At 31.8% G+C, this 23,669-nt stretch overlaps 3 protein-coding genes across 3 annotated transcripts; 1 reads left to right on the forward strand and 2 right to left on the reverse strand.

The window, feature by feature from the left end:
• Positions 1-603: 603 nt before the first annotated feature.
• On the reverse strand, positions 604-17,756 carry LOC121128835 (BTB/POZ domain-containing protein 7). The gene is given in 11 exon segments (XM_040724438.2): positions 604-810; positions 1,925-2,337; positions 3,593-3,673; positions 3,751-3,923; positions 6,327-6,468; positions 6,535-6,911; positions 7,801-7,876; positions 14,117-14,602; positions 15,123-15,599; positions 15,602-15,884; positions 17,581-17,756. Coding segments are annotated over 10 exon segments (2,634 nt in total). The 5' UTR covers positions 17,742-17,756; the 3' UTR covers positions 604-810; positions 1,925-1,959.
• On the forward strand, positions 12,647-13,955 carry LOC121128978 (neo-calmodulin). The gene is made up of 2 exons (XM_040724606.2): positions 12,647-12,922; positions 13,534-13,955. Exons 1-2 carry the CDS (start codon positions 12,758-12,760, stop codon positions 13,858-13,860), a joined length of 492 nt encoding a protein of 163 aa, XP_040580540.1. The 5' UTR covers positions 12,647-12,757; the 3' UTR covers positions 13,861-13,955.
• A 3,416-nt stretch (positions 17,757-21,172) lies between the features above and the next one.
• On the reverse strand, positions 21,173-23,363 carry flr (actin-interacting protein 1 flr). Its single transcript, XM_040724708.2, has one exon. The coding sequence runs from the start codon at positions 23,216-23,218 to the stop codon at positions 21,374-21,376; it is 1,845 nt and encodes a 614-aa protein (XP_040580642.1). The 5' UTR covers positions 23,219-23,363; the 3' UTR covers positions 21,173-21,373.
• Positions 23,364-23,669: the final 306 nt, after the last annotated feature.

The raw sequence follows: 23,669 nt of genomic DNA on the forward strand, positions 1-23,669 counted from the left end.
ATAGGGTAGTTTTGTGTTTGCGAGGTAATGGCCATGATTTTCTTTCCACATGACAACTTTTCAGCAGAAGCCCCCATATCGATTAATTTGGAGAAAAAAAAAGTGTACAACAAACCAATCTAATATATATATTTTTATTGTTCCTTTAAAAGATATAATAACATCCATCTCTGACAATCACAAAAAATATTTTTAATAATGATAGTTTTTTTAAAAAATAATATGTAATTTTCGAAAAACAAGCCACATAAAAGATATTAAGAGTATAACAAAAAAATGTACTTTTTTTTTTCCTTCTCCAGCTCAAAGAAGTGTTAACAAAATAAATATGAATTTATGTTTATATATATATATAGTTAAATAGATTTTTATATACTTTAATATGTTGAACATATATATATATATATATATATATGATTGATAAATAAAAATATATGAATGAATAATTATATTTAAAATAGTTGTTGTTATAGTAATAATATGATAAAACGAATAAACACTAACTCGTAATTCCGAATAGCTGTCATACCATGGTTGGTTGGCTGTGTACTTAGAGTTGAACATCAAGGGTGATCAATGATCATACGTACGTGTCTAACCTAATTTGAAATGATGTATATAATTCATTATATGTAATAATATGTTTGTAGAATGTTGTCATCAACTCGCACAAAATGGACTGAGGAAGGATAAACAGAATATATCTCTCTCATTTGATCCAGAAAAATATACTTTAATTTGTCTATTTTTGTGTCAATAACGAGGATATCACAGACTGGTTCTTTAATTCATCTTCAGCAATCGTCATATCTTACAAGTATGTACAAGTATATTAGTGATGTACTGGTTGATGTAAGCTTTATGTGCTTAATGTACTTTAATTACTTTTATTTACGTATGAGCAGGGGCGTAAGCAGGATTATATTGGGGGAGCTTTGCTTATGGAATTGAATTTTTAAAAAATTCAAAAATCAAAAGCTATTGACAAAAAACTTCAAAAATTTATTTTTTTCCTATAAATTTTCAATTTTTAGGAAAAAATTGAATTTTTATACGAATAGTTGTTTATAGTGAAAGTCCCGAATTAGTTATAAATACATATAATTAATTCAATAAGGAGGATTCCTCCTATAATGGACACATTTTGTCGGGTACATTGAGATTCTATATCTCCCCTCTTGAAGGAATGGAGTAAAAATGACGTTGACTCTTCTTTTCAACCTATCCCACTTTTTATATTCCTCTTATGTGGGAATAAAAGTTATGTGTGATTATTCCAAGTCATTATAATTCCAAGGTTTACTGTATACATTATATGTATCTTGAGGATCAAGGGAGGTGTTGGCCTCTTGCAAACTACTCTGCGTTTAGTTGGGCTGTATATCTTCATTTAATAGAGTTTACTTTTTCATATTTCTTACTAAAACTAAAGTGTCTCCATTCCAGAGTTCTCAAGTATCACACAATAAACTGAAGCAAATCCACTCATGCTATTATGCAACATATCATAGAGTAAGAGCCAAATTGTTGTAATTTACAGAAATAAGCTTGGAAACTTCATTATGAATAATGGTGTTTTCAAGTTTTTTACAATAAAATGGATCCGAGAAATTCATTTTAACAGTTTGAATTTCTCTGTTTTTCAATATTAGACTTCTAGAATGATATAATCATAGATAATAACACATAAATTTAGAACTTTTGAGTTACAGCCATTTGACCCTCAACCCTCGATATTTGATCTATCACACATTTTATCAACAAACATAGAAAAGGTAAGCTTGAAATATGTGTTTTTCTCAATTCTTCATAGTAATCAAATTAAATACAATTTTGGGGATTGGAGGATTACAGAACTCAAAAGATGTGGACTCAAAAAAAAAGTAAACCTGCACATCACTAATATGTATGTAAGAGCATATACCAAAAGCAAAGGACGTGTTTAGCAAACTATTGGGATCATAGATACATATGAGTTCGGGAACTCTTTTTTCCAGAAGAGGAAAAAAGTTGATGCGGAAATTCTCCAGTCCTTGTCCCCTCCGTATTACTGTTGTTTCCACTACTACTACTACTACTATGATGACTGCTAAGTTTGGTTTTTTTTCTAAGAAATATTGAAGAAATATTTGAGGTGTTGTGGTTAGTAGGAGTAGTAGATGGTGAGGATGATGTGGCCATCATTCCGTCAACAATATCAGGGGAAACTACTATGGATTCTTGCTGTTGAAGACTCAATGAAGAAAGTGTACTGGTTGCTAGATTAACAACATCAGGTCCGGAAGAAGAAGAAGTGGCGGCGCCTTGATCCATGTGTCCAGAAAGATGAATGTCAAACTGAAATAATTTAAATAAGAAAAAAATATAAGATATCTTCTATATTAAACAAGTAAATTTTGTCTGTCTGTCAGTCTGAATAAATATCTGAATATATGAAAACGAGTCACCGGGTGCACTGGATATAGTGTTCCATCATGTACATTATAAATATATTATTCATGTAGTCGTATTAATGAAATATTGCAGGCGTCTGCATGTATAACAAGAGCACTGACTCTGCTTGTTTTTGTTATTGGTCTCTTATCTATTTCATAAATTATAATTTAAAAAAGGATGTGTGAAAAGAAAAAACTAAGTATATAGCGGCGTTGAGAAAAGGAAAAACGGTTGATGCATGTGCTCTTTTTACTTTTTTGTTTATTATTAAAAAAATTGTAATGTGCTTAGAGAGCTTCCTCTAAAAGAATCATTTTAGCCAATCTTCCATGTAAATTGATTTAAAAACAGCTAATAAAATAAATATAAATTAATTTTAATATTTTCCCTGCACTAAAGCTATTTTAAATATAGAAGGTATATAGCAGATATTCCTTTTCTCCCTCAAAAATCATATAACAGGCCGATGATAATAACAAGAGTTTTAATTCAGGTGTACCATGTGCCTTACTCTGACCTTCTCCTCGCGCTATTACATCTGTAATCATAATTCAAATGCATTTTCAGTATATATTAAGATTTGATTTATATTTAAATGCAATTTATGGGGGGAAAAAATGGTGAAAAAAGAGGAGAGAGACAGGGAAAGAAGAGATAGAAAGGGCGAAGGGAAGGGAGGTTAATTTCCATCAAAAATAGTCTCTTAATGCCCTCAAGAGGCCACGAAAAATATCATAGGAAAATGCCGGGGGATTATTTTATCAGTCTACTTGCCAAATTTCAGACTGATCTGTTTGACCATTTTGGATTCCATATGTGATGACAGAAAAAACAGACATATTAATATACTTAAGATATGATAAAATTTTTGAGGGGCTTCAAAAACTTTTAGGAGGCTCAACCCCCTCCCCCACAGAAAAAAAAGAGAGAACAAAACAAGGGGCTAGCGATGCCACTGTTAAAGGGTATTTATAATTCACGTTAAAAGCATGTACACCATTGTACATATATTTTTTGAACTAATTTATCGAAGTTTATTTATGTATGTATATATATTGAATCATAAACCAACCTAACATTTTTAATAAATGAGGGACAATTTTCCTAAAACCTATAATATGTATATATTTTAAGCTGAAGAGGTAAAACGACTTACTTTATTGTCATATAGTAAATGTCCAGTTGAAGATGGAACCATTTCAGCTTCACTATAATTACTTTCTTCTAATTCAGAGTTCTTAAAAATAAAAATAAAAGATGATAAAGTGAACTGCATATACTACAATTATTGCAAAAAAAAAAAAAGAAGCTTACCCTCAGTACAGTTGTATATGAATCAGGTAAATTGCATTCTCTCACAACCCTGAGTTCCACAAGATGAACAACATCCCATTTATGGACAAGAGGTGAGGCCATTGCTCGCTGGACGGCTACAGTTTGAAGTAATTTTCTAGTACGTTTTAACATTTTACTAATCCTTTCTTTATCTATAAAACACATCAGAGAATAAGAAGCAATCAAAAAAGTACGTACAACAGTCATTAATAACACAAAAATATCCAATTCAAGTAGGACTTGACAAAATAATCAAAAATATGTAATTAGCTTTATACGAATCAAATTTGGATTAGATAATTTTTGCCCTTTCTATAAATTCGAGCAAACTTTTGATTAATAACAAAATCGTTGAACTAAAGTAATTATTTATTCTTTGAATAAAAAGTATATTTTTTTATTTATTTCAAATATGTGCGTATACTTTATATACAATCATTGCATTCTCAGAAAATGACTTTCAAAGGGTTTAAAAAAAAACACTTAATTTTAAGCGGTTCTTCTTAAAATAAATAACTCATAAGTTTTTACATTTTTTAAAGTCAAATAAGTTCATTTGAAGCATAAACAATAAAAACACTATCTACATTTGTTTCTAAACTTTCATTGCAGCAATATCGATTTGATTTTAATATTTTTTAACACTAGAATCGCAAAAATGTCTTATTAGCTAACACAGCGATACTAGTCAAATTGCTACTTTCAAATCCTGTTTATTAGCATATATTTAAAGTAATTTATCCTTTCTATACGTATATTTATTTCTTGCATATACAGTCAATATCACAAAATTACTAATCAAACTTCAGAAAATCTTTGAGAGCAACAAATCCTTGTCATAAAATACAGAAACAAAATACTTCTGTATATGCTTAAAAATAAAACCATCAACCTAAACACACTCATTTAGGTTTTTTTCTCCCAGATATTTGACGATAGGGATGAGATCTCCAGGTTGTTCACGCATAATATTGTGTGATAAGAGTCTTGTTCTAATTTGTTTTGAGACAGTCCTACCCTGTTTTAATAAAAATGGTCAAAGTGACTGTTTCACTTTTTTAGTTAAAATGCTTTTCCAAAATAAGAAGTCATTTACAGTAATATGGTAGCACATAAAGATACTGGCATGAGATATAAAGCCGATCTAAAATGAATAAAAGATGATATGGCGATTTTAATTTGGAAAAGACGATTATTTTGAACTTTTTGCTGTTCTAGTGTTAAGCAAAAACTTCACAAATTTTTTAAAATTCCTAATATAAAATAAATCCAAATATAAATGGAGTTTTAGTATATTAACTTATCAATCATTTATTGATTGTTTCCTCTATAAAGTTGAGAACAAATCAATATTCATTGCTGATGAATTATACCTTATAAAAGCAAAGGTGTTTTTTTTTTTGTTAATGAAACCCTAATTTTGACGCTTCAAATGAAGTTTTTTTGGCGAGTAAAAACGGTTGAAAACCGAAGCATTATTAAAACAACACTCAGAAAATAATATGTAGTTTCACCTTTAAAAGACAATTTCTCCGAATAGGAAGATCAAATATAACATACTAGAATGGGCACACGGTAGAGCGTAAACCTCCGCCTAAGGTCGTTTTTCCTCAATTAAATTGTTTGTTATATAAAAGCATTTTTACTAAACCTACATAATGACACCAATTTTGAGCTCTGCCCCTCAATTTGTTCCAAAGTTATCTTCCATTATGTATTTTTAACGTTTTATGCTACTTTGATATCTCACAATTTAATACCTTTTTACTGCAACCATTTATAATCATCAATCCAAGTTAAATCAAAATCGATCTGTATCTTTAGCAGTAATCTTGGTGACCAAAAGAGGAAAAAACAGAGGAAAAAACACAATCACTAGTGTTGTGTCAGTCCTTATTTAAGACCGAGGACCACGGTCCACTCCAGTCCGGTCCCACTTGACAGTTCTTAAAGAAGGTAAAATTGATCCTTTGTGACGTCAATGAAGGTATTTTTCCTTCATTTAATTTATTCTGTTAAATGATGGAATAAATTATATAACCAAGTAACAATATTATACGTATTCACTTATTCGTATTATATTGTATTATAATGAAAAATATAATATTTTTTGCAACATATGTGCAATAATCTTAAACATATTTCATATATCTTATTTGGCTCAATAAACCATTGATATTTTTATGAAAAATTTCAAGGACCGATAGAACCGGTCCTAAGACTCGACTGAATTAATAAGGACCGACATAACCCTAATAATCACCGTTCAACTTCGTTGGCAAAGGTAGTACTAAGCACATATTTGAAATAACATAAAATTTTAGAAAGAACAAATTATTTTATATGTGGACAACTGATTTTTCTTAGACTACATTTAGCTCAAACCCATAAAAAAAGTGCAAAAATACTCAAAAAATTCTCGAAAATCAGATTTGATATGAGAAAAATAAGTATATAGCGGGGGTAATGAACGTGTCAAGTACTGCTATAGTTGAATATGGAACTTAAAAGAATATTGACAAAGTAGAACTTTGTAATTATACAATTTATCTTACCTGGAAGAGAATTAGGTTGTTGCTCCAAAATATCCATAGGATCATTTTGATTTTTAACCATATATAAGGTATCTGGAATATCGAATCCTGGGAATGCTAAATCTGATGAAATATCGTGTCCAAATCTGTCTTTGAGAATATTCTAGAAATATATAAGTAAATAAGATGAATGCTGAGTAACGTAATCTAAAATATCTTTGAAAACTACCTTGCACTCCTCATAATAAGGTAGGAATAAGCGAGGTTTGACATATAGACCATCAAAATTTCTTGGATCCCAAGCTGAATATTTTGTAACATCATCTGTTTGAGCAAAAAAGCACGGAGGTCTTGGAATAAGATTTCTATGAAGAGCATTGTCTAAAACGTCAGAGTGGCGATCGTCTCGAGGAAGAATATGTTGGATTCGTAGGCAGTTGAGTAATGGACCAATGAGAGTTCGTAATTCGTTATCGCATACTTCACGACGCCTACTATTACTACTACTGTTACTGCTGGAGTTATTGCTGCCACTTCCACCCCCGTAGATATGGTAATGATTTTGATTGTTTCGACGAGAAAGGGTATGACATGGATTGGGGCCGTCTGATCGATAAAAAATATTTGATTATAAATATTTATATATATACAAATATAATATGTTTGGGAAAAAATAATTTCGTATTTTTGGCTTTATTTTTACATGCTTTATAAGAAGTGCTACAACCATCCCATTTAAGCTAAATATGCCCTGTTGGGTCAATAACTTGTTGCCAAGGAGAAACCAACTTCATAATGACCTTCTTGTAGAAGGCTCTTCCCCTATCGGCAGAAAACTCGGACAACTAATTTTCATAGGCCTCTATTGAGGTCAAATTTGTTCCCCAAACGCGTTGGCCATAGACAGGAACAGGCGGTAGTCACTAGTTGTCGGGTCCGGACTGTAGGGTAGATGCATAATAACTTCCCATCCGAGCTTCCGGCGCGTCATCAAAGATGTGTGCAGGCCTAGCGTTGTCTTGATGACGCCTTTTGTATCCTATTCACAATGCTGGCTTCTTCTGTGCGATCGTCACCTACAAACGGTCGAGCTGTTAACAGTAGAGGGTAGAATTGAGTAAAAAATCAAAATTGCACGAACCAATGTTGTGCAATACGAAGCGAAATAGTGTCGGCCCCATATATATCGCAAATTTTCTCTGTCGCTTTCGACGTGCTTTTTCCTTTAAGGTAGTAAAAATGTAAAATTTGCAAATTTCTTCATTTGAGACCTCCATACTTGACACACGATAATTCACAACTGAACCAGCCAAGTGCGATACTGTCCGAAAATCGTTTGTAGTGTACACTCACACCTTTACAACGGCTTATTGTATGATCCGACGTGACCAATAGTGAACAAGATATACTTAATTAAAAAAAGGCCGGGTAATACGAAATTACTTTTTCTCCAACCTAATATTTAGAACACATGCTATAAAGTTGGATATGATACCTTTGAATTCAGATTTATTCAGAAGTTGCAACTCGCCCCAACGTATAATCGCTTGAAGGATTTCCAACTCGCTAGCCTGGAATTACATTTTTTTATAATAAATAAAACTATAATAACATTTATGCTAACAATTTATGAAACAAAAGATATTTATATAATATATAAAAATAAAATTAAGTTTTCTTACTTTTCAGAAAGTTGATGAAAAGTAAAAGGTGATAAATTAACAGAAAAACAATCTTGAACAATAACCAATAAATGAAGATCTCATTAATTTATTTTTTTACATCCTGCATACATACAACTCAATAATTAATTAAAATATTTCGCTCAATTATGAGCTTTATATTAAAATTTCTGGGAAGATTTGAGATACTCAAAAATATCAACTATAGCTGAGAGCCTTTAATTTGATTTATAAGACTTAATTTGGCACCGAGCATATGACCCCTTTCAAATAAATAAAAGCGATTAATTTCTAATGCTTTCATTGAGACGATCAATTTTTGTTACTTTAAATGCAATTAGCGGCACATCCAAAATCAGTCCCGTAACCAAGGAAAGACACTCTAAATTATAGGAGGAGCCAGGGCCGTGATCATAATTGTTCTTCACGAGATTACCAGCTTGAGATGCCATGTTTATTTATTTAATCTTGATTTTTTAAATTTATGTTATTTTAAAATGCACCCGAAAATTTAAGGGATTATTTTTTTAATAGAATTATATAGTCATTATTACACCTTCAGTAGTAGTTACAGGTAGTATTGCGTAGGTCTTTATTTAGGACCGCAATCCAGTCCCACTTGTCGGGCCTTAAATAAGTAAATCGATCCCTCGAAACGTCCATGAGGGCGTTTATCCCTTTTTTAATTATTCCGTTATAAAATAGAATGAGATATATATAACTGAGTAAAAAAATAATATTCTTTGCAAGATATGTGCTATAATCTTAATACATAATAACCATCGATATTTTTCTGAAAAATTACAAGGACTGACGGTCTTAAGAATTGTTACCAACGATATATAGTCCTAAGGACCGACACTACACCAGTCAAAGTACGGTGTTCACATTTAAAAATAAACAATGGTTAAAAATTTAAAATGCAGTCAAAATTCTGAAATTTTTGTAAAATAATGCTTAGACTATGTTTCAGTTCAGGTCACAAGCATCGTTTTAAGCATGCATTATCCGTTAATGTCTCTCGTAGTAAAAACACTCTCCCAATTATTCTTAAGAATAATTTGTCTATAGAAATTGACGATAAATCGTAAGAGTTCAAATGTTTCAATTTTGAGAAAATCTTTCTAGCTTGCTTTTGTGAAGACGGACAGCATACAGTGAGCCCTCATTTTTTTTGCGGTTGATCCAAACCATGGCCTTCATACAGAGTAGGTGCAATAAAATAATTATTTTGTAACATTTCTGTGTTTTTAATACACATGATTACAATACAACCTTATTTCTGTCAATTCAACACAAAAGCAAGCTAGAATGATGTTTCTCAAAATTGAAAAATTTAGTATGGATTACATTTGTATTTTTAGACGAATTATCGTCAATTTCTTCTAACAAATTATTCTTATTAACCCTTTGGAGTCGCCGCAAATTACTTAAGGCTATGTTTGATTCTGATTAGACCAGATTCCTGGGCTCTGGAGGGCAAGTTTGATTTTTTGCTAATAAGTTGATTATTTTCATAAAAAAAGATGAATTCCCATGTCTCAATGTTATTTTAAGGTATGGGTTATCGATTCGATAATGCACCAAAAAAATTAAAAATCCCAAAAACGAATTATTGAACTAATAGAAAAAGGGAGAACGTATATTAAATACGAATTAAAAAAGGGAATTCGGAAGAGGATAAGTGAGTTAATCTTAGTATGTAACTTCAACCTTCATTATGATTGAAGAAGGAACATGACAAGTTAGCAATGCCAATGACAATAAATAAATCTTTGGGTCACACATTTGAAAAAAATGCTTTATATTTATCAAAATCAGTATTTTCACATGTTAAATTATATGTTGCATTTTCATGAGTTCAAAATGTGTGTGTGTGAGGGAGGGAGGAGCAGGTTTGATTTTATTTACATCAAATGAACAGAAACAACAAAAAATGTCTGTGCAAGCAGGTCTGTGGAGTCGATAAAATGCCCCACTCTAACACACATCATTTTTAAATAATATTTCTTATAGCCAATATCGGTACTATTGAGTCATTTGAGTCTGTATACTTTAAAACTAGATTTAATTTATAGCTATAGATGTTAGTTATATGTAGTAAATAATTGTGCTATATATAAAGAAAATATTTGAAATATAAGATATTTAACAAAATCTAACTATTGCATAAGTTTCGGAAAATAATTTATCTATTCTTAACCGAGGAACGAGAATACACACAACATCTCACTGCAATGTTACACTTTTCTCAGATGATATTGACTATTCACAAGACTAAGTAATGAACTAGCACGGCTAGTGGATATGGTCTACCCAATATAATAATGTACACTTTTGAAGTGTTAGGGAATTGCGATTACATGGACTATAGAGAACGTTTGAAATTTGTGAAATAATCTTATAAATTAGTTAACTTAATAAGTTTCATAAATTAATAGTACTTAATGCCTATAATTTGTTAGCCATTTAGAAAATAACTTACTCAATATAAGCATAAGATTGTAAATAAGTTTTGTTTACATAAATTATAATATTTTTTGTCGCCTGAGTCGGTATAAATTTTCCAACTCATGACTCCGATTCCACCAAAAATGGCACTAATTCCGCAGCCTTGTATACAAGGAAGTTTTACAATAGAAATTTACTACTTATATTTTATGGTAAAACGTTTTAGTTTAGGATTTTATCAAAAATAAGCTAAATATAAATAAAATCATTCTAATTTTTCATTGCATATCTTTATGATAGCATGCTCGTGCCAGTAATAATTAAAATAAAACTTATCTATAATGTAAGGCTTACATTGAGTGTTTGTAAAGTTTTTTCCTAAATCGTTATAAATTATAGGTATTAAGTACTAAGAATTTATGAAACTTGAAAGTTAACTCATTTCTAAGTTTACTTCACAAATTTCTAACATCCTCGATAGTCTATACAATCACCATTCTCAAACATCTATAAAGTCTTGAATGGTAATTAGCCACTAGCCATGCTAATTCATTACTTAGTCTTGTAAACAGTCAATGTCATGAGAGTAAAGAGTAGCGTTGTAGTGAGAGGTTGTGTGTATTGTCGTTTCTCGGTTACGAGTGCATAAATTATGTTATGAATATATTAGCAATAGATAGATTTTGATCCATTTCATTTGTCGTTCATCTTGTTAAATATATTAAATTTCAAATATTGTCTTAATACCTTGCTCAATTATTTACTGCATATAACTACTATCTACCTATAGCTATAAATTAAATAGATATATTTATAGTCTCTAGACTCAAACGACTCTATAGTACTTATATAGTCAATAAAATATATTATTAAAAAACTGAGTGTTGGAGTCGGAGTCGTGCATTTTATGTACCAACTCCGCAGCCCTGGTCGTGCACTAGGATTGGAACAAACTTTGACATCATCCAGACCCCGTATGAGTATATCACAGCCAAGTTTTTGCCTGCTCACACAATAAGTTGGAGTTGGATTAAATAAATTTCCATTTGTTTTCATTTCTAGCTATTGAGATGAAGAAACACAATCACTCATCAAATAGTGTTTTGCTAATTTGAAATTTCCAAAATTATTTAAACACGAATAACTCCTGAGTTAATTATGATAGAGCTATCATTGGTGACATCTGATCTTCCTTCATTCAAAAATTTCAAATTAATGGGATTAATCCAGATTAGGTTCTCTGGGACCGTTTATGCAGGAAAAAAAAATCATTTAGGAAGTAAAATGATTATGATCGTTTTTACTTCATAAAATCATATAAATGCAAATATTGACATGTAAAATACGGAATAGAATAAAATGTCAGAAATACCAAAGGTTTCAAATGGTAACTCACTACCTAATACAGTTGTAAAATTCTGATTTTTTATTTTATTATTAAGCGCCTATTCATTGAAAAACACAGAGAAAGATGGAAAGATTTTGTGTTCAAAACTTGGGAATATTCAAAAGATGTACAAATGCTAAAACCATAATTCGACTCTAAAATCAATATTACCAACTCTGGGACCGTTTCTGCAAGATAAATATTTTTCTTTATGAAGTAAAATGGTCACTCTGTGGGATAATTGAGGCAGTGATTGAGGCCCATGGAGGTCATAATGAAATAAATAATATTAAATTAAACCAAAAAATTCATGACAATGTATTTGTTCTGGATGAGTTTTAAAGTTTATTCCAATTGTAGTGCAAGACCATGTATATTCTATTTGAGACCTATTGATATGAATTAAAATAGACAAACACACAAAGTAATACGCTTACAAATTACTTAGCAAACAAGATAATTTATAGTTGAACTAAAAACGATTTAGGATGTTCACATAGAAACAAAAAGTGAATAGAAAAGAGGTATGTTTCTATGGTAACCTTATGGGGAAAAATGATATAGACATCTAATTAATTAGAAGTTTGATTAGTTATGTTATTTTCTTGAATTAAGAATTACATATTCATATAATTTCGAATGTCTCACAGGATATAAAACTATAACTCTATCAATTAATTATAATCAAAAAAGAATAAATGTCATTAAATCTATCAATTTTCATGTACCAATGCAGAAGAAAGGGGGGAAAGAAAGCCATACAAATAATACCTTATACATACAATGAAAGGTATTTCATTTCTACCTCAAAATCATGGGAACAGCAGAAAAACGAGAAAAATAACAAGAACAAAAAATTAAAGCAAAATGATCCTTATCTTCCCCATTATATGGAGTATTAAACCAGGACAAGAGGGTCGTCCACAACTATAATGGCAAATACATTTACGGATAAACAAATAGAAGAATTCAGAGAAGCTTTTGGACTCTTTGATCGTCGAAGAGATGGAACAATGCTCATAAAAGATCTCGTTCAATTGCTACGGTCCTTAGGACAAAGTCCAACCAAGGAAGAAATAGATGAATACATAAGCTCAGTAAGAAGTAGCAGTGATTTCCAACCTTTCATAAGTACCCAGAGCCCAGAGATGAATTACTTTTGATGGGGGGGGAGCAACTTATTTTGCCCAAATATCTATGTCTAAGATTTATTGAGAACCTTTTTTATTAGAAAAATTCTTAAATTAGAATTAGATTCTTGATGACTTTTTTTTTTAATATTAGAAAATACATTTCTTAATGACCTCACAGAGCCACTTATATACAGTCTAACTATAATGTATAAATATACATATGTTGTTTAGAAGTTAGGAACTTAGGACTTTGTATAATATACTATACAAGTTATAATTCGTGCGTCCTTTTTCAATTACAACATTAGCCCTTTTAATTAGAAACTATTCATTTACATGCTATCATTTAATATTGATCTCTTAAAAATAACTAATTTGTAATGTATTTACGAGTTACAAAACTGATTTGGGCATTTAAACTTTATACTTTTCATCAAAATGGTCAATATTAGTAGTATAATGTGGAATAATTAATAATAGAACAAGTATATTGTAAATTCTTCATATCATATTTTTTAATTGTTGGAACTTGTACACAACATATATATACTTCCATATAATATTAATTTTTTTAGATGGATGATGGAACAGGAATGATAGACTTTCCAGAATTTCTATCCCTTGTTGCAAAAAGGGAAAAGGAATCAGTAGAAGATGAGAACGAATTGAAAGAAGCATTTCGTGTTTTTGATAAGGAAGGGAATGGAAGTCTTACAAGAGGAGAATTGGAGTACGCTATGAGGAATTTAGGAGAAGGAATGGATGAGGAAGAGGTGAACAACATGATGAAATCTATAAGCTTTGACGATGAAGACAAAATTTCCTATGATAAATTTTTAGACATCATCATTCACCCACCAGCCTTTGAGAAAAGGACAGCAGTCAGACCAAATAACAAATAAACTTTTCATTCATATAAATTATTAAATTTTGTTCGTTGGAAATATATGTATATAAATCTTTGCAATAAAAAGAACAGCAATACACATACAATGCATATCAAATAGACTATAATTTGACTATGATTAATGACGAAAAATTAAATTCATTTTTTTAAACAATGTTCAATCATTTAAAAAAAAATCTAAACATGATAAAAAGACATTAAGCATTCATCATAAGAGTGACAAAATAGGATCCAATTAAATGATGTCTTACCTGCGTATAATCACTTTCAAGAAGATCCTTTAAGATGTTGATGTCAAGTTTTTCAAAATACTCTGAGTTTGCAATAAGAGTAAATTCTTCTTGTACATATTGAAAGGCTTGCCTTCGAATCCAAGCGGAACCATGGGGTTTTAGACTCCAATCTAAAATGGGTATGACGTTTTCGGGTCGAAGGCTCTGAGCGAGAAAATCCTCACAATTTTGTGAAAGTAAATCAAATTCTAAAAATCGTCCTATTTCATACAAATCCATTGCATAGCGAACACGTCGATCCTCAGGAAGCAATTTAGCTGAAGAAACTGAGTCTATTTCATCACATGGAGTAATGATATCTAGATGATCGTCTGGGATAGCAGAGACAAGATTCAAGTCTAATGTATCTAAGTACATCGCATGAAGCAAAACCTTTCCATAACGTGCAGGGATTACGTTTTCATCCAGAAGAAGACTCAATGACTCTCTACTATTCTTGATTTTCTGGAAAAAAAATCAATTTAAATATCAAAAAATCTATATAAAATTTGTTAATAGCCAAATTATATATTTTTTGAAGCAAAATTAACTTCATTAATTTAATCCTTTTACGCAATCATTCACAACTTTACAGTTATGAGCATTTTTCTTTCATTTTAGAGTAATGCTTTAAATAGATATAAACCAAAGCAACTTTTAAAAAATCCAAAAAAATCTATACATTGGAAATCAACCTACATCCATCAATAGACATAAAAATTACAATAACTAGGATTCAATTGAGCTATTTTCACGTAATCGTTAAAATATAAATTATGATTCAATAGTAAATCAAAAATAAATAAGGGCAAAAGCAAAAACTCTGTTACATAATTTATGCCTCTAGGATTATATATTACGTTACTATTAAAATATTTGACTTTCTGTGATAGTATAAGAGCAAACAATTATTTGAATCGCTGATTAAATCATCACAAATAATAAAAAACAAGAATTATGGTACGCATAATTACAATGTATTTACCTGAGGTGAAGATGAACTTAATGTTCCTTGCTCTCTAGCATTTCGTACAAGTCTTCTATGTATGAGTTTTTGAAAGAAAGAGGATCTAGCTGAAAGAATAACTCTGTGGCAATGTAGAGTTTGAGAGAATCCCCCTTCTAGACCCGATCCAAATACAAGTACACAGTCTGAGAGACTCATAGAATCATACAAGAAAGCAATGTCAGACTCAAGGGAGTTAGGAACAAGAGAAGAGCCAGCAGATAAGTCTGAAGTGATTCTTGGAAGCTCTCCTGTGTACAAATATTCCATCAAGTTTCTGAGTGTATCTGGAGTGAGCCGAAGGCCACTTATAGTAAAAGGTAAAGGACATTCAAGAATATCAGATGATCTTGAAAGTTGTTCCTGGACGGGAAGTATCCTCTGGTGGAAAAAGGAAGGGCAACGCGCCAGTATAACTGCCTTGTGAGCTGGAACCCTGGCTTCATAGGAGGTGAGAATCACGTCAGCACAAGATGTAGTAACGTCGTTGAGGAGATCCCGAGACTTTGCCTTAGAGTGTGAGCTGGAGGACGAGCAAGGTCCGCTTGGACAGAGAGATCCTTCAAGACATTTGAGATTTCATATTGGTCTAATAGAGAGCGAAGTACGTCCACGGAGGCATCCAGACCATACTCACGAAATAATTTGGAATGATCTGGACCACGGATATTCTTGCATTTGCCAATCAATTTCTTCTTGAAAGTGGCAAAGCCATGGGCGCGGCGAGCCTTCTTGCACTGTCTGAAATCAAAGGTTAGGATATAATTAAGAGAGTATGGCTAATAGGGGTATGGTTTACAATTTTGTCAACACCTCCCATTTTGTATTTCTATGTTGAAATTGAGTCAAGTAAGCCTAAAGTTAAAATTCAATGATCGCAACCTTCAAATAACTACAAGAATGGGCACTAGGAAGAGCAAACCTCCGCCTAAAATCATTTCAAATAAAATTAAATTCATTTCTGCTCTATGTTAATAGTCAAAAGTTTTTATCTGTTTTAACATTTTGTAGACAGCTTGACATCTCAAAATGTAAACTATTAACAAGCTTCCAACGTAGTTTTAACACAATCGGTGAGTAACCTTTTTCGTAATCATGCTTACAAACAAAAAAAAAACGGAGGAGATTACATAACCTCCTTCCAACTACATTGGCAGACGTAATAATAAGGAAATACATATATATCATTGGACTCGTTCGAGTTATTTGGATAATTAGTACTTTGGAGGATTATGTGGAAGAGGTTGTGAGTTCTTCTCTTATGGAGTATCAGAGGAGAACAAAGTACTAACTGTCCTAGTAACTCGAAAGAGTCGATATTCCTCTCCTTCTAATCCATTAATATGTGGCCTGTCAAACCAAAAACAAGCTACAAGGATTTTTCTCAAAATTGAGAGTGAATTACATTTGTATTCTTAGACGAATTATCTTAATTGTCTATCAACAAAGAGGATTCTTATTGACCCTTTGGAGGTCCCTCAAATTGCACTTAAATTAGACAAAATTGATTGTCACAATAAAAGAATAATGGATGTTATGTATTTGGACGACCATATCAAATCAAAAAGAGGTTATACACTTGGGTATCTTAACTCATCCCACAAACTTGAATACAAAGCCTATAATTGACTCAAATATGCTATGAAATATTAGGCCTTATTTATATGTTGTTGTGTACAAGTTGTAATTTGTATAAACAAAATTGTACAAGTTACAAACAGAAAATATGAGATAAATAATTTTAAATGAAGGATTTATGGATCAGTTAATAATTGAATATTCCTTGGATGATAGATATAATCTTGACTATTTTAATAAAAATTACTAAAATATCAGTCCTGGGTTAAGGGCCAAATTGTTTTAACTCAAAAATTACAAATATTAGTGTTATTGCCAATATTTCATCCTAATAGTTAAATATTTAATGTTAATATTTAAAAACCAAGAAATTCAAACTGTCGAAATGAACATCTCAGATCCATTTTATTTAAAAAAATGGAAAACACTACCATTCATAATGAAGTTTCCGAGCTTATTTCTGTAAAGTAAATATTTGAGTTAAGAGAATTTGACTTTCATCCCTCCACGAAGTATTCTGTGGCAAATTATACAGTTCAAATGCCTACAGCTATATTACTCCTTACTACATGAAATAATGAATAGATCAAAATGAGTTAATAGTGGGGTAATTAGAATGACCAATGTGGTAATTTAATCATGCATTTAGGGACGAATAAATTGGGATTTGTTATCCTTTTCATGATGTTTGTTTAAAATTGTTGTTATGCTGACAGCTCAGATGTATGATTCCTTAAGTGATTAATTGAAGGCTGTGAGAATTGAATTACAACTGTCCGCGAAATTGTCCTCTCTTTCCAGATAGAAAGACAAAATATGAGATGTTTTCGTGAAAAGGAGCCACCCTATGGACACCTACGGAAGTGGGTCCTGAGAAAAAGTGAGAGAGTGTCGAGTGCATCGAGAAGAGTCCCTGGAATAGCAACGACAGGCGCGAATCACATCTCCACCTCCAGAAGAATATTGAGCACCATAGCTAGTAGTACCCCAAGAGGAAGGAGTTGAGGACGATAACCCCATGATTACTCCATTCCCTCCATCCCTTCCATCATGGATACAAATCACGAATCGATTCCAAACCTGATTTAACACTCAGTACACTAATAATTATCAAATGTTGATTGTAAATGTCGACTACAGTTATGAGCTACACTCAAATCTGAGACATCAAACGAATGACTATTGGTAGAAAGTTCCAACCCAAAAAGAGGAAAATACATTCTCCTCATTCGCCCTCCTTTTTTAATTTTTGAAAACGTCAGCTTTGCTCTTCATAGTCAAAATCTGTTCTCTTTTTCAATTCCAAGGCTATGTACGTCACCGCGTTACCTCACTAACACAAAAATTCTCAGGGTATTTTGTTGTCAGCTATCTATTCCCTCCTCTTACTTGATACGTCATGGCTATTTCATAATGTATTATTTTTGGTACATAAATAAAGGAAGTAATATGTTATACAATCACACTTATACTCCGTTTCCAAAAGGACAGGAATACAATTTTTGTTGATCCCTGGTCGTATATATTAGCCATATTATTATTTCTATAAAGAAATTTTGGCTATCATAAAGAAATACAAATGTATAGCGGCGCATATAAATAAATAATACATTGTCGAATACAATACTATCTAGGATTTTAATATTATGAAATAAATATAGGTATATGTCATTCATTTTAAAAAAGGTGAAGAAATAATATGACAGTGACAGTCAGGGGTACATGAGAGATATGTAGTAATTGGTGTGGTTGACTTATTTGGCTAACTACCAGATGATTTCGGGCCTTTTTTCTATTTCTTTTTGAAAAAAGGTTGGGTGATTCAATAAAGGTAACAAAATGATATAATAGGAAAACGGAGCTAAGCAGAGAAATAAAATATGCTACTTGTTAGACGTACGTAAGGACGGAACTCATTCACTGAAATGATGTATTCATTAACAAATATAAAATAATAATGATTGAATATGTTAATCAGGGGAAATAATTAACATTATTATTTTAATAAAGTAAATGTAGAAGATTGAAGCTTTAGTAGCTTATAATTTATATCTTACTCACTTCAAAAAATAATTACATTTCTTTTTATAGAAAGATTAAGCATTAACCAATGACATATGATATGTTATATATTTTGTAATTTAATCTAATGTGCATAATGAAATATTATGTACAATATGAATATACTCTTGAAGAACTAAAGATAAAATGGAGCTAATTTACAATTCAATCAACCTTTTTTTTAGGGGGGGTAATCACTTTTTCGTTTTTTTAATTGCATAAAGTTGGTGTCCGATAATTTTGCTTTAAAGCCATTTTCCCTCAAAAATATTTCACTATTATAATATGTAAGTAAATGAAGTGAATACTTCTTTATTGTTTATTTTTGGTTCAAATTGATGCTCCCTTTGAATTTTTCAAATCAAAATATGCAATATTTATTACTATAAAATGCATTAAATATTTGTTTTCTGTTGGAATAATGATAGAATTACGTACTTACCTCATATTATGATTGTTCGTCAATCCATAAGTCTTTTTTAGTTTGAATAATCCATCATGTCTAATGATAATTTTTTAAAGAGAAGTGATAATCAATTCTTCTATTGGAATTGTTGCTATTATCATTTATTTATTTTCTTCTTATTATACTAATTTCTTGCCTCAGATTCGAATTCATTACAAATTGAGATTTTGTTGATGTATACATTAATATTACATCATTTCTCCAACTATCATTGAATGCGTTTTATAGCAATCCACATTACATATCTTGATTAAAAAAGTTCAAGGGAAAATTACATAGTGCCCAAATAGTTGACTGTTTATATGTTATAATAATTATCTTAGACATACATGGTGAAGATTTGACCCCGGTTTTACCGGCAAGAGTCCGAAAAAATATTTAAGGTAAAAAATAAACATTGAGGATTCTTTAATGAGTCTTTACAGAATAAAAATCTTGGTAGATTATGATTTTTTAAGTTTCAATCCTGTATTTTGTGTTGTTTAGCCCAGAAATTTGAATTTTTGATCGATTTTCTGCAAAAATGACAGTTTTTGCGTGACAAAAATTTTAAAATTCCAATTTTATAGACCTATAGAATCTACAATGCCCATTTAAAAAAACATTATTTTTGTTCAAATGATAGATAGCAGCCAGGATTTTAAAATAAAACCGTTTGTTCTGTTGTTTCCTCCATAATTTGTGTGTAATGGCCGTAAAATTCACACTTTTAGATAAATTTCTGGTTGTAACCATATCTACTAATAAAAAAAACTGCAGGCTAGATTTACATATCATTTTATTGGAAATTTAATAAGCTTCAAATTGATACCTAATTTATACATTAAAATAAAAAAATTATTACGCCTACTCCCTAAATTTATTGACGTGTGAAAAAAATACCGGTAAAAAAATGGGTGATACATAAAAACGTTTGGAGCTAGGTACTTGAAAATTTGATTTTTTGTAGCTGAAATAGTATATTTCGGCTGATGTGTTTATTTTCATCTTACCAGCTGTAATATTTCCGATTTTTTTTTTTACGATTTACGCATTTAAAATTTTATGCAAAATTTCGTATTACAAGAGACCTCACCGAAAATAAGGAATGAACAATATTCGTGAAAACTTAATTGATTATGCCCAACATATACTTCTGTATGAAAATGATACTCAATTTGAGTCAAACTACTTAATACTTGCGGATTTTTTTTTTTTTACGAAACAACAGAAACTCGATTTTTGAGCAAAATATCCATATTTCGGAACGCGTGATATTACGCAATCATATAACCAGCATGATAGTGACTAAATCAAGGACTAATTTGTCACAAAACAACTACAGGCTCTCAAAAGCACAGGTATTTGAGTAATTGATTCATTTGTAGCTCTTGAAAATGCTGAAGATATCTTTTTATTTCCGTCAGATTAGAGATACTTTTAAAAAAATGAGCATATCTAAAAACCATTCCATCTTTTGTATTTCTGATTTCAGATTTGAAGTATACATAAAATTTTAAATTAGAAAATTACAATTTACTGCAGTGAATTTTTTTTTTGCATTTCCATCGAGCACAAAAAAAAGAGCGCGTATCATATTCATTTCAGTGTTCGGGAAGAATCTAGCTCACTGTACTAGCTTTTTCTAGCAAAGTAATATATTACTTTTTAATTTATAAAATTAAATCCATTATAATAATCCCTACTTGAATTCGGCTCTTTATGTTATGGACATATTTTACTAATATTGGCTCATACAGGGAGTTAACAGAAAATTATCAAAACGTCAAACACCTACTAATAATTAACCCATCATTTGAGGAAATATAACTTTAAAATGAAATTGTGTAATCCCCCCCCCCCATAAAAACAACATTTCCTCTCTTCTTTGCACAAAGTAAAATTGAACAACGTTGTGAAATAATTGTCTGACTACATAGTATTAAAAAACTTATTAATATTTACTTTGTAAATCAGGGATTCATTTAATGATAATAATAGGTAGAAATTACATTATGTTGATATATAAATAAGTGGAAAAAAAATAATGATTTCAGATAGTACATACAAAATAAATAATAAGAGTAATCCGGCATTCAAACTCTAGTAATAAATAAAGAACAATTGATAAAAAAGAAGACTGATATCAAGGAGTAAATGAAATATCCCAAATCTTGACGTTGCTGTCCTGACCTGTAGACACAACTGTTTTATCATCTAACCATTTAATTCCAGTGATCTGACTTTGAAGATGAGCTGATTGAATAATACAATGTTTTCCATGATCTTTCATACTCCAAATGATAATAGAGCAATCAAGGCCACCAGAGGCAACTAATTTCCCATTGGGAGACCAATCAACGCAATTAACACGAGCAGTATGGAATCCCCATTCCTTCTTATTTGCTTTTTCATAGTGATCATCAAAAACAGTCACTTTTCTATTTCCATCTGACACCACAAGATATTTCCTATCAGGGGAATAGCTTAGTTCCGTAATAGGACTACCGGATAGAGTCAATTCTTTCTCTAATGTTGTAGTATAATTAGAACCGCTATCTACTTTGTAAATAAAAACTCTCTTTCCAGAGTCCCCTTCCCCTATTGCGAGATGGAGGGATTCTTCATTAAAGGATATAGAGCTAGGCTCATAATCCAACGTTTCCTCCCGGATTTTTGTATTTTCTTTCATGACAGTTAGAGTTCCATTAACTGAAATGACAAACTGAATCCCATCAGCGCAGCATCCAAATTTTGGTTGACCTCCCAATTTGACTTCTGAGCCTACAACGTAGGCTCCATTTTTCACTGTACGACGCACATCATCAATACCTAGTGTACAAATAGTCTTAGTTGCATCATCATAGTAGATGTTATTGACTTGGCTCTCATGACCCGTTCCAGTAATACGTTTACAAGAGCCTTGATTTATATCCCACTCTGCAATTCTCCCATCAGAGCCTCCCGTGAACATTTTGCCTTCACTTGGGAGGACAAGAAGTGCTGTAATAGGTTTGTTATGCCCCTCTATAACATGTTTTGGCTTGGAAGGATTATCCACGTTTAAGAAATTGATATTGCCGGAAAGTGATACAGAGAGCAAGTGCTTTCCACTCCAGAGACACCCTAGCTGCTGATCTTCAACATTGGTTCCAAGAACAAATTCCTGGATTGGTTTGCGAGTATCAACATCCCATATGCAACATGTCTTATCTCCAGATGCAGAAAGAATTTGCTTATTGTTCGGGTTCCACGAAATGGCATATACGCCTCCAGCATGAGCATTTTTGGAAGAACCATCACTATGAAACTCTCCGATGAGTTCCGAGTCTTTAGAGCCATACAAAAAGATCCTTCCATCAAATCCACCAGAAGCCCATAAATTACCATCAGGGGAGAAACGCACAGTTTGAACATATCGCGAATGGTCTTTCTTAGTGCCTTTGAATTTGAAAGGTGGACCTTCATACACGGCAGACGTGTTATCCTCAGATCCAGTAATGATGCGGAAGGGGCGATTGGGTTTAAAATCCGTGGAGTTGACGGGTCTGGATTGCCCTGTGATGTCTCCATTGCTCGTGCCAGTGTCCGCAAGGAACACATGTCCAAACTTCTCTCTCCCTTCCCCAACAACAACTATTCTTTGATTGTCCCCAGACCAAGCAAGGTCCTTGATGGGACCACAAATGGGTTGGTATTCGTCCTTGAGGAGATGCTCCTTATTCACTGTATCCCAGAGACGGACCTTTCCAGATTTATCGGCGGAGGCAATATAGAAGCCCGAGGGAGAGTATTTGGCAACGAGGACAGAGGTGGCGTGTTGGGTGTAGACATCGCAGTCCTCGGGCTTGCTCAGGGATCGGATCAACACACTATTTCCATGCGTGTACAAAAAGTTATTCCCCTTAGGATCAGGGCCTAGAACCAAAGGGCAGCCGCGCTCCGTACGGGGGAGCGCGCCCAAAGTATACTTTAATTCATAGCCAGACATCCTTTATGGAATGGGATAGAAATGCTCAAATTGATTGATTCGGAAGTTGGACTTACTTTTCGTTCTATTTGAATTCTGATAAGATAAAGAGAGAGAAAGGCGGACAAACACACGCACATAGACACATAAACACACGCAAAGAGAATGCCATTTTTTTCTTTTCTTTTATTATAGACGATGCTGACTATTTTTAAGTCCTCCCCACACCTTGGCAATTTTATTACTCATACTGAATACAACAAGGGGTCTAACATTAACATAGCTTAGGGTCTAACAAATCTTAAATCTTCTTAAGTAATAACTAATAATCATCGCTGTAGTCCAGGGATGAGGCCAAAACATTTGAATGTACTTCGTTGAAATTACAAGTACAATTAGTATTAGGCTTATTTTTTTTTAGATATTTAAGTAATTAACATGTATCTGCACTGAACTGTATTTAAGTACAGGT

The sequence above is a fragment of the Lepeophtheirus salmonis genome, chromosome 14 (assembly GCF_016086655.4).
Source record: "Lepeophtheirus salmonis chromosome 14, UVic_Lsal_1.4, whole genome shotgun sequence".
NCBI classification, from domain to species: Eukaryota; Metazoa; Arthropoda; class Copepoda; order Siphonostomatoida; family Caligidae; genus Lepeophtheirus; species Lepeophtheirus salmonis.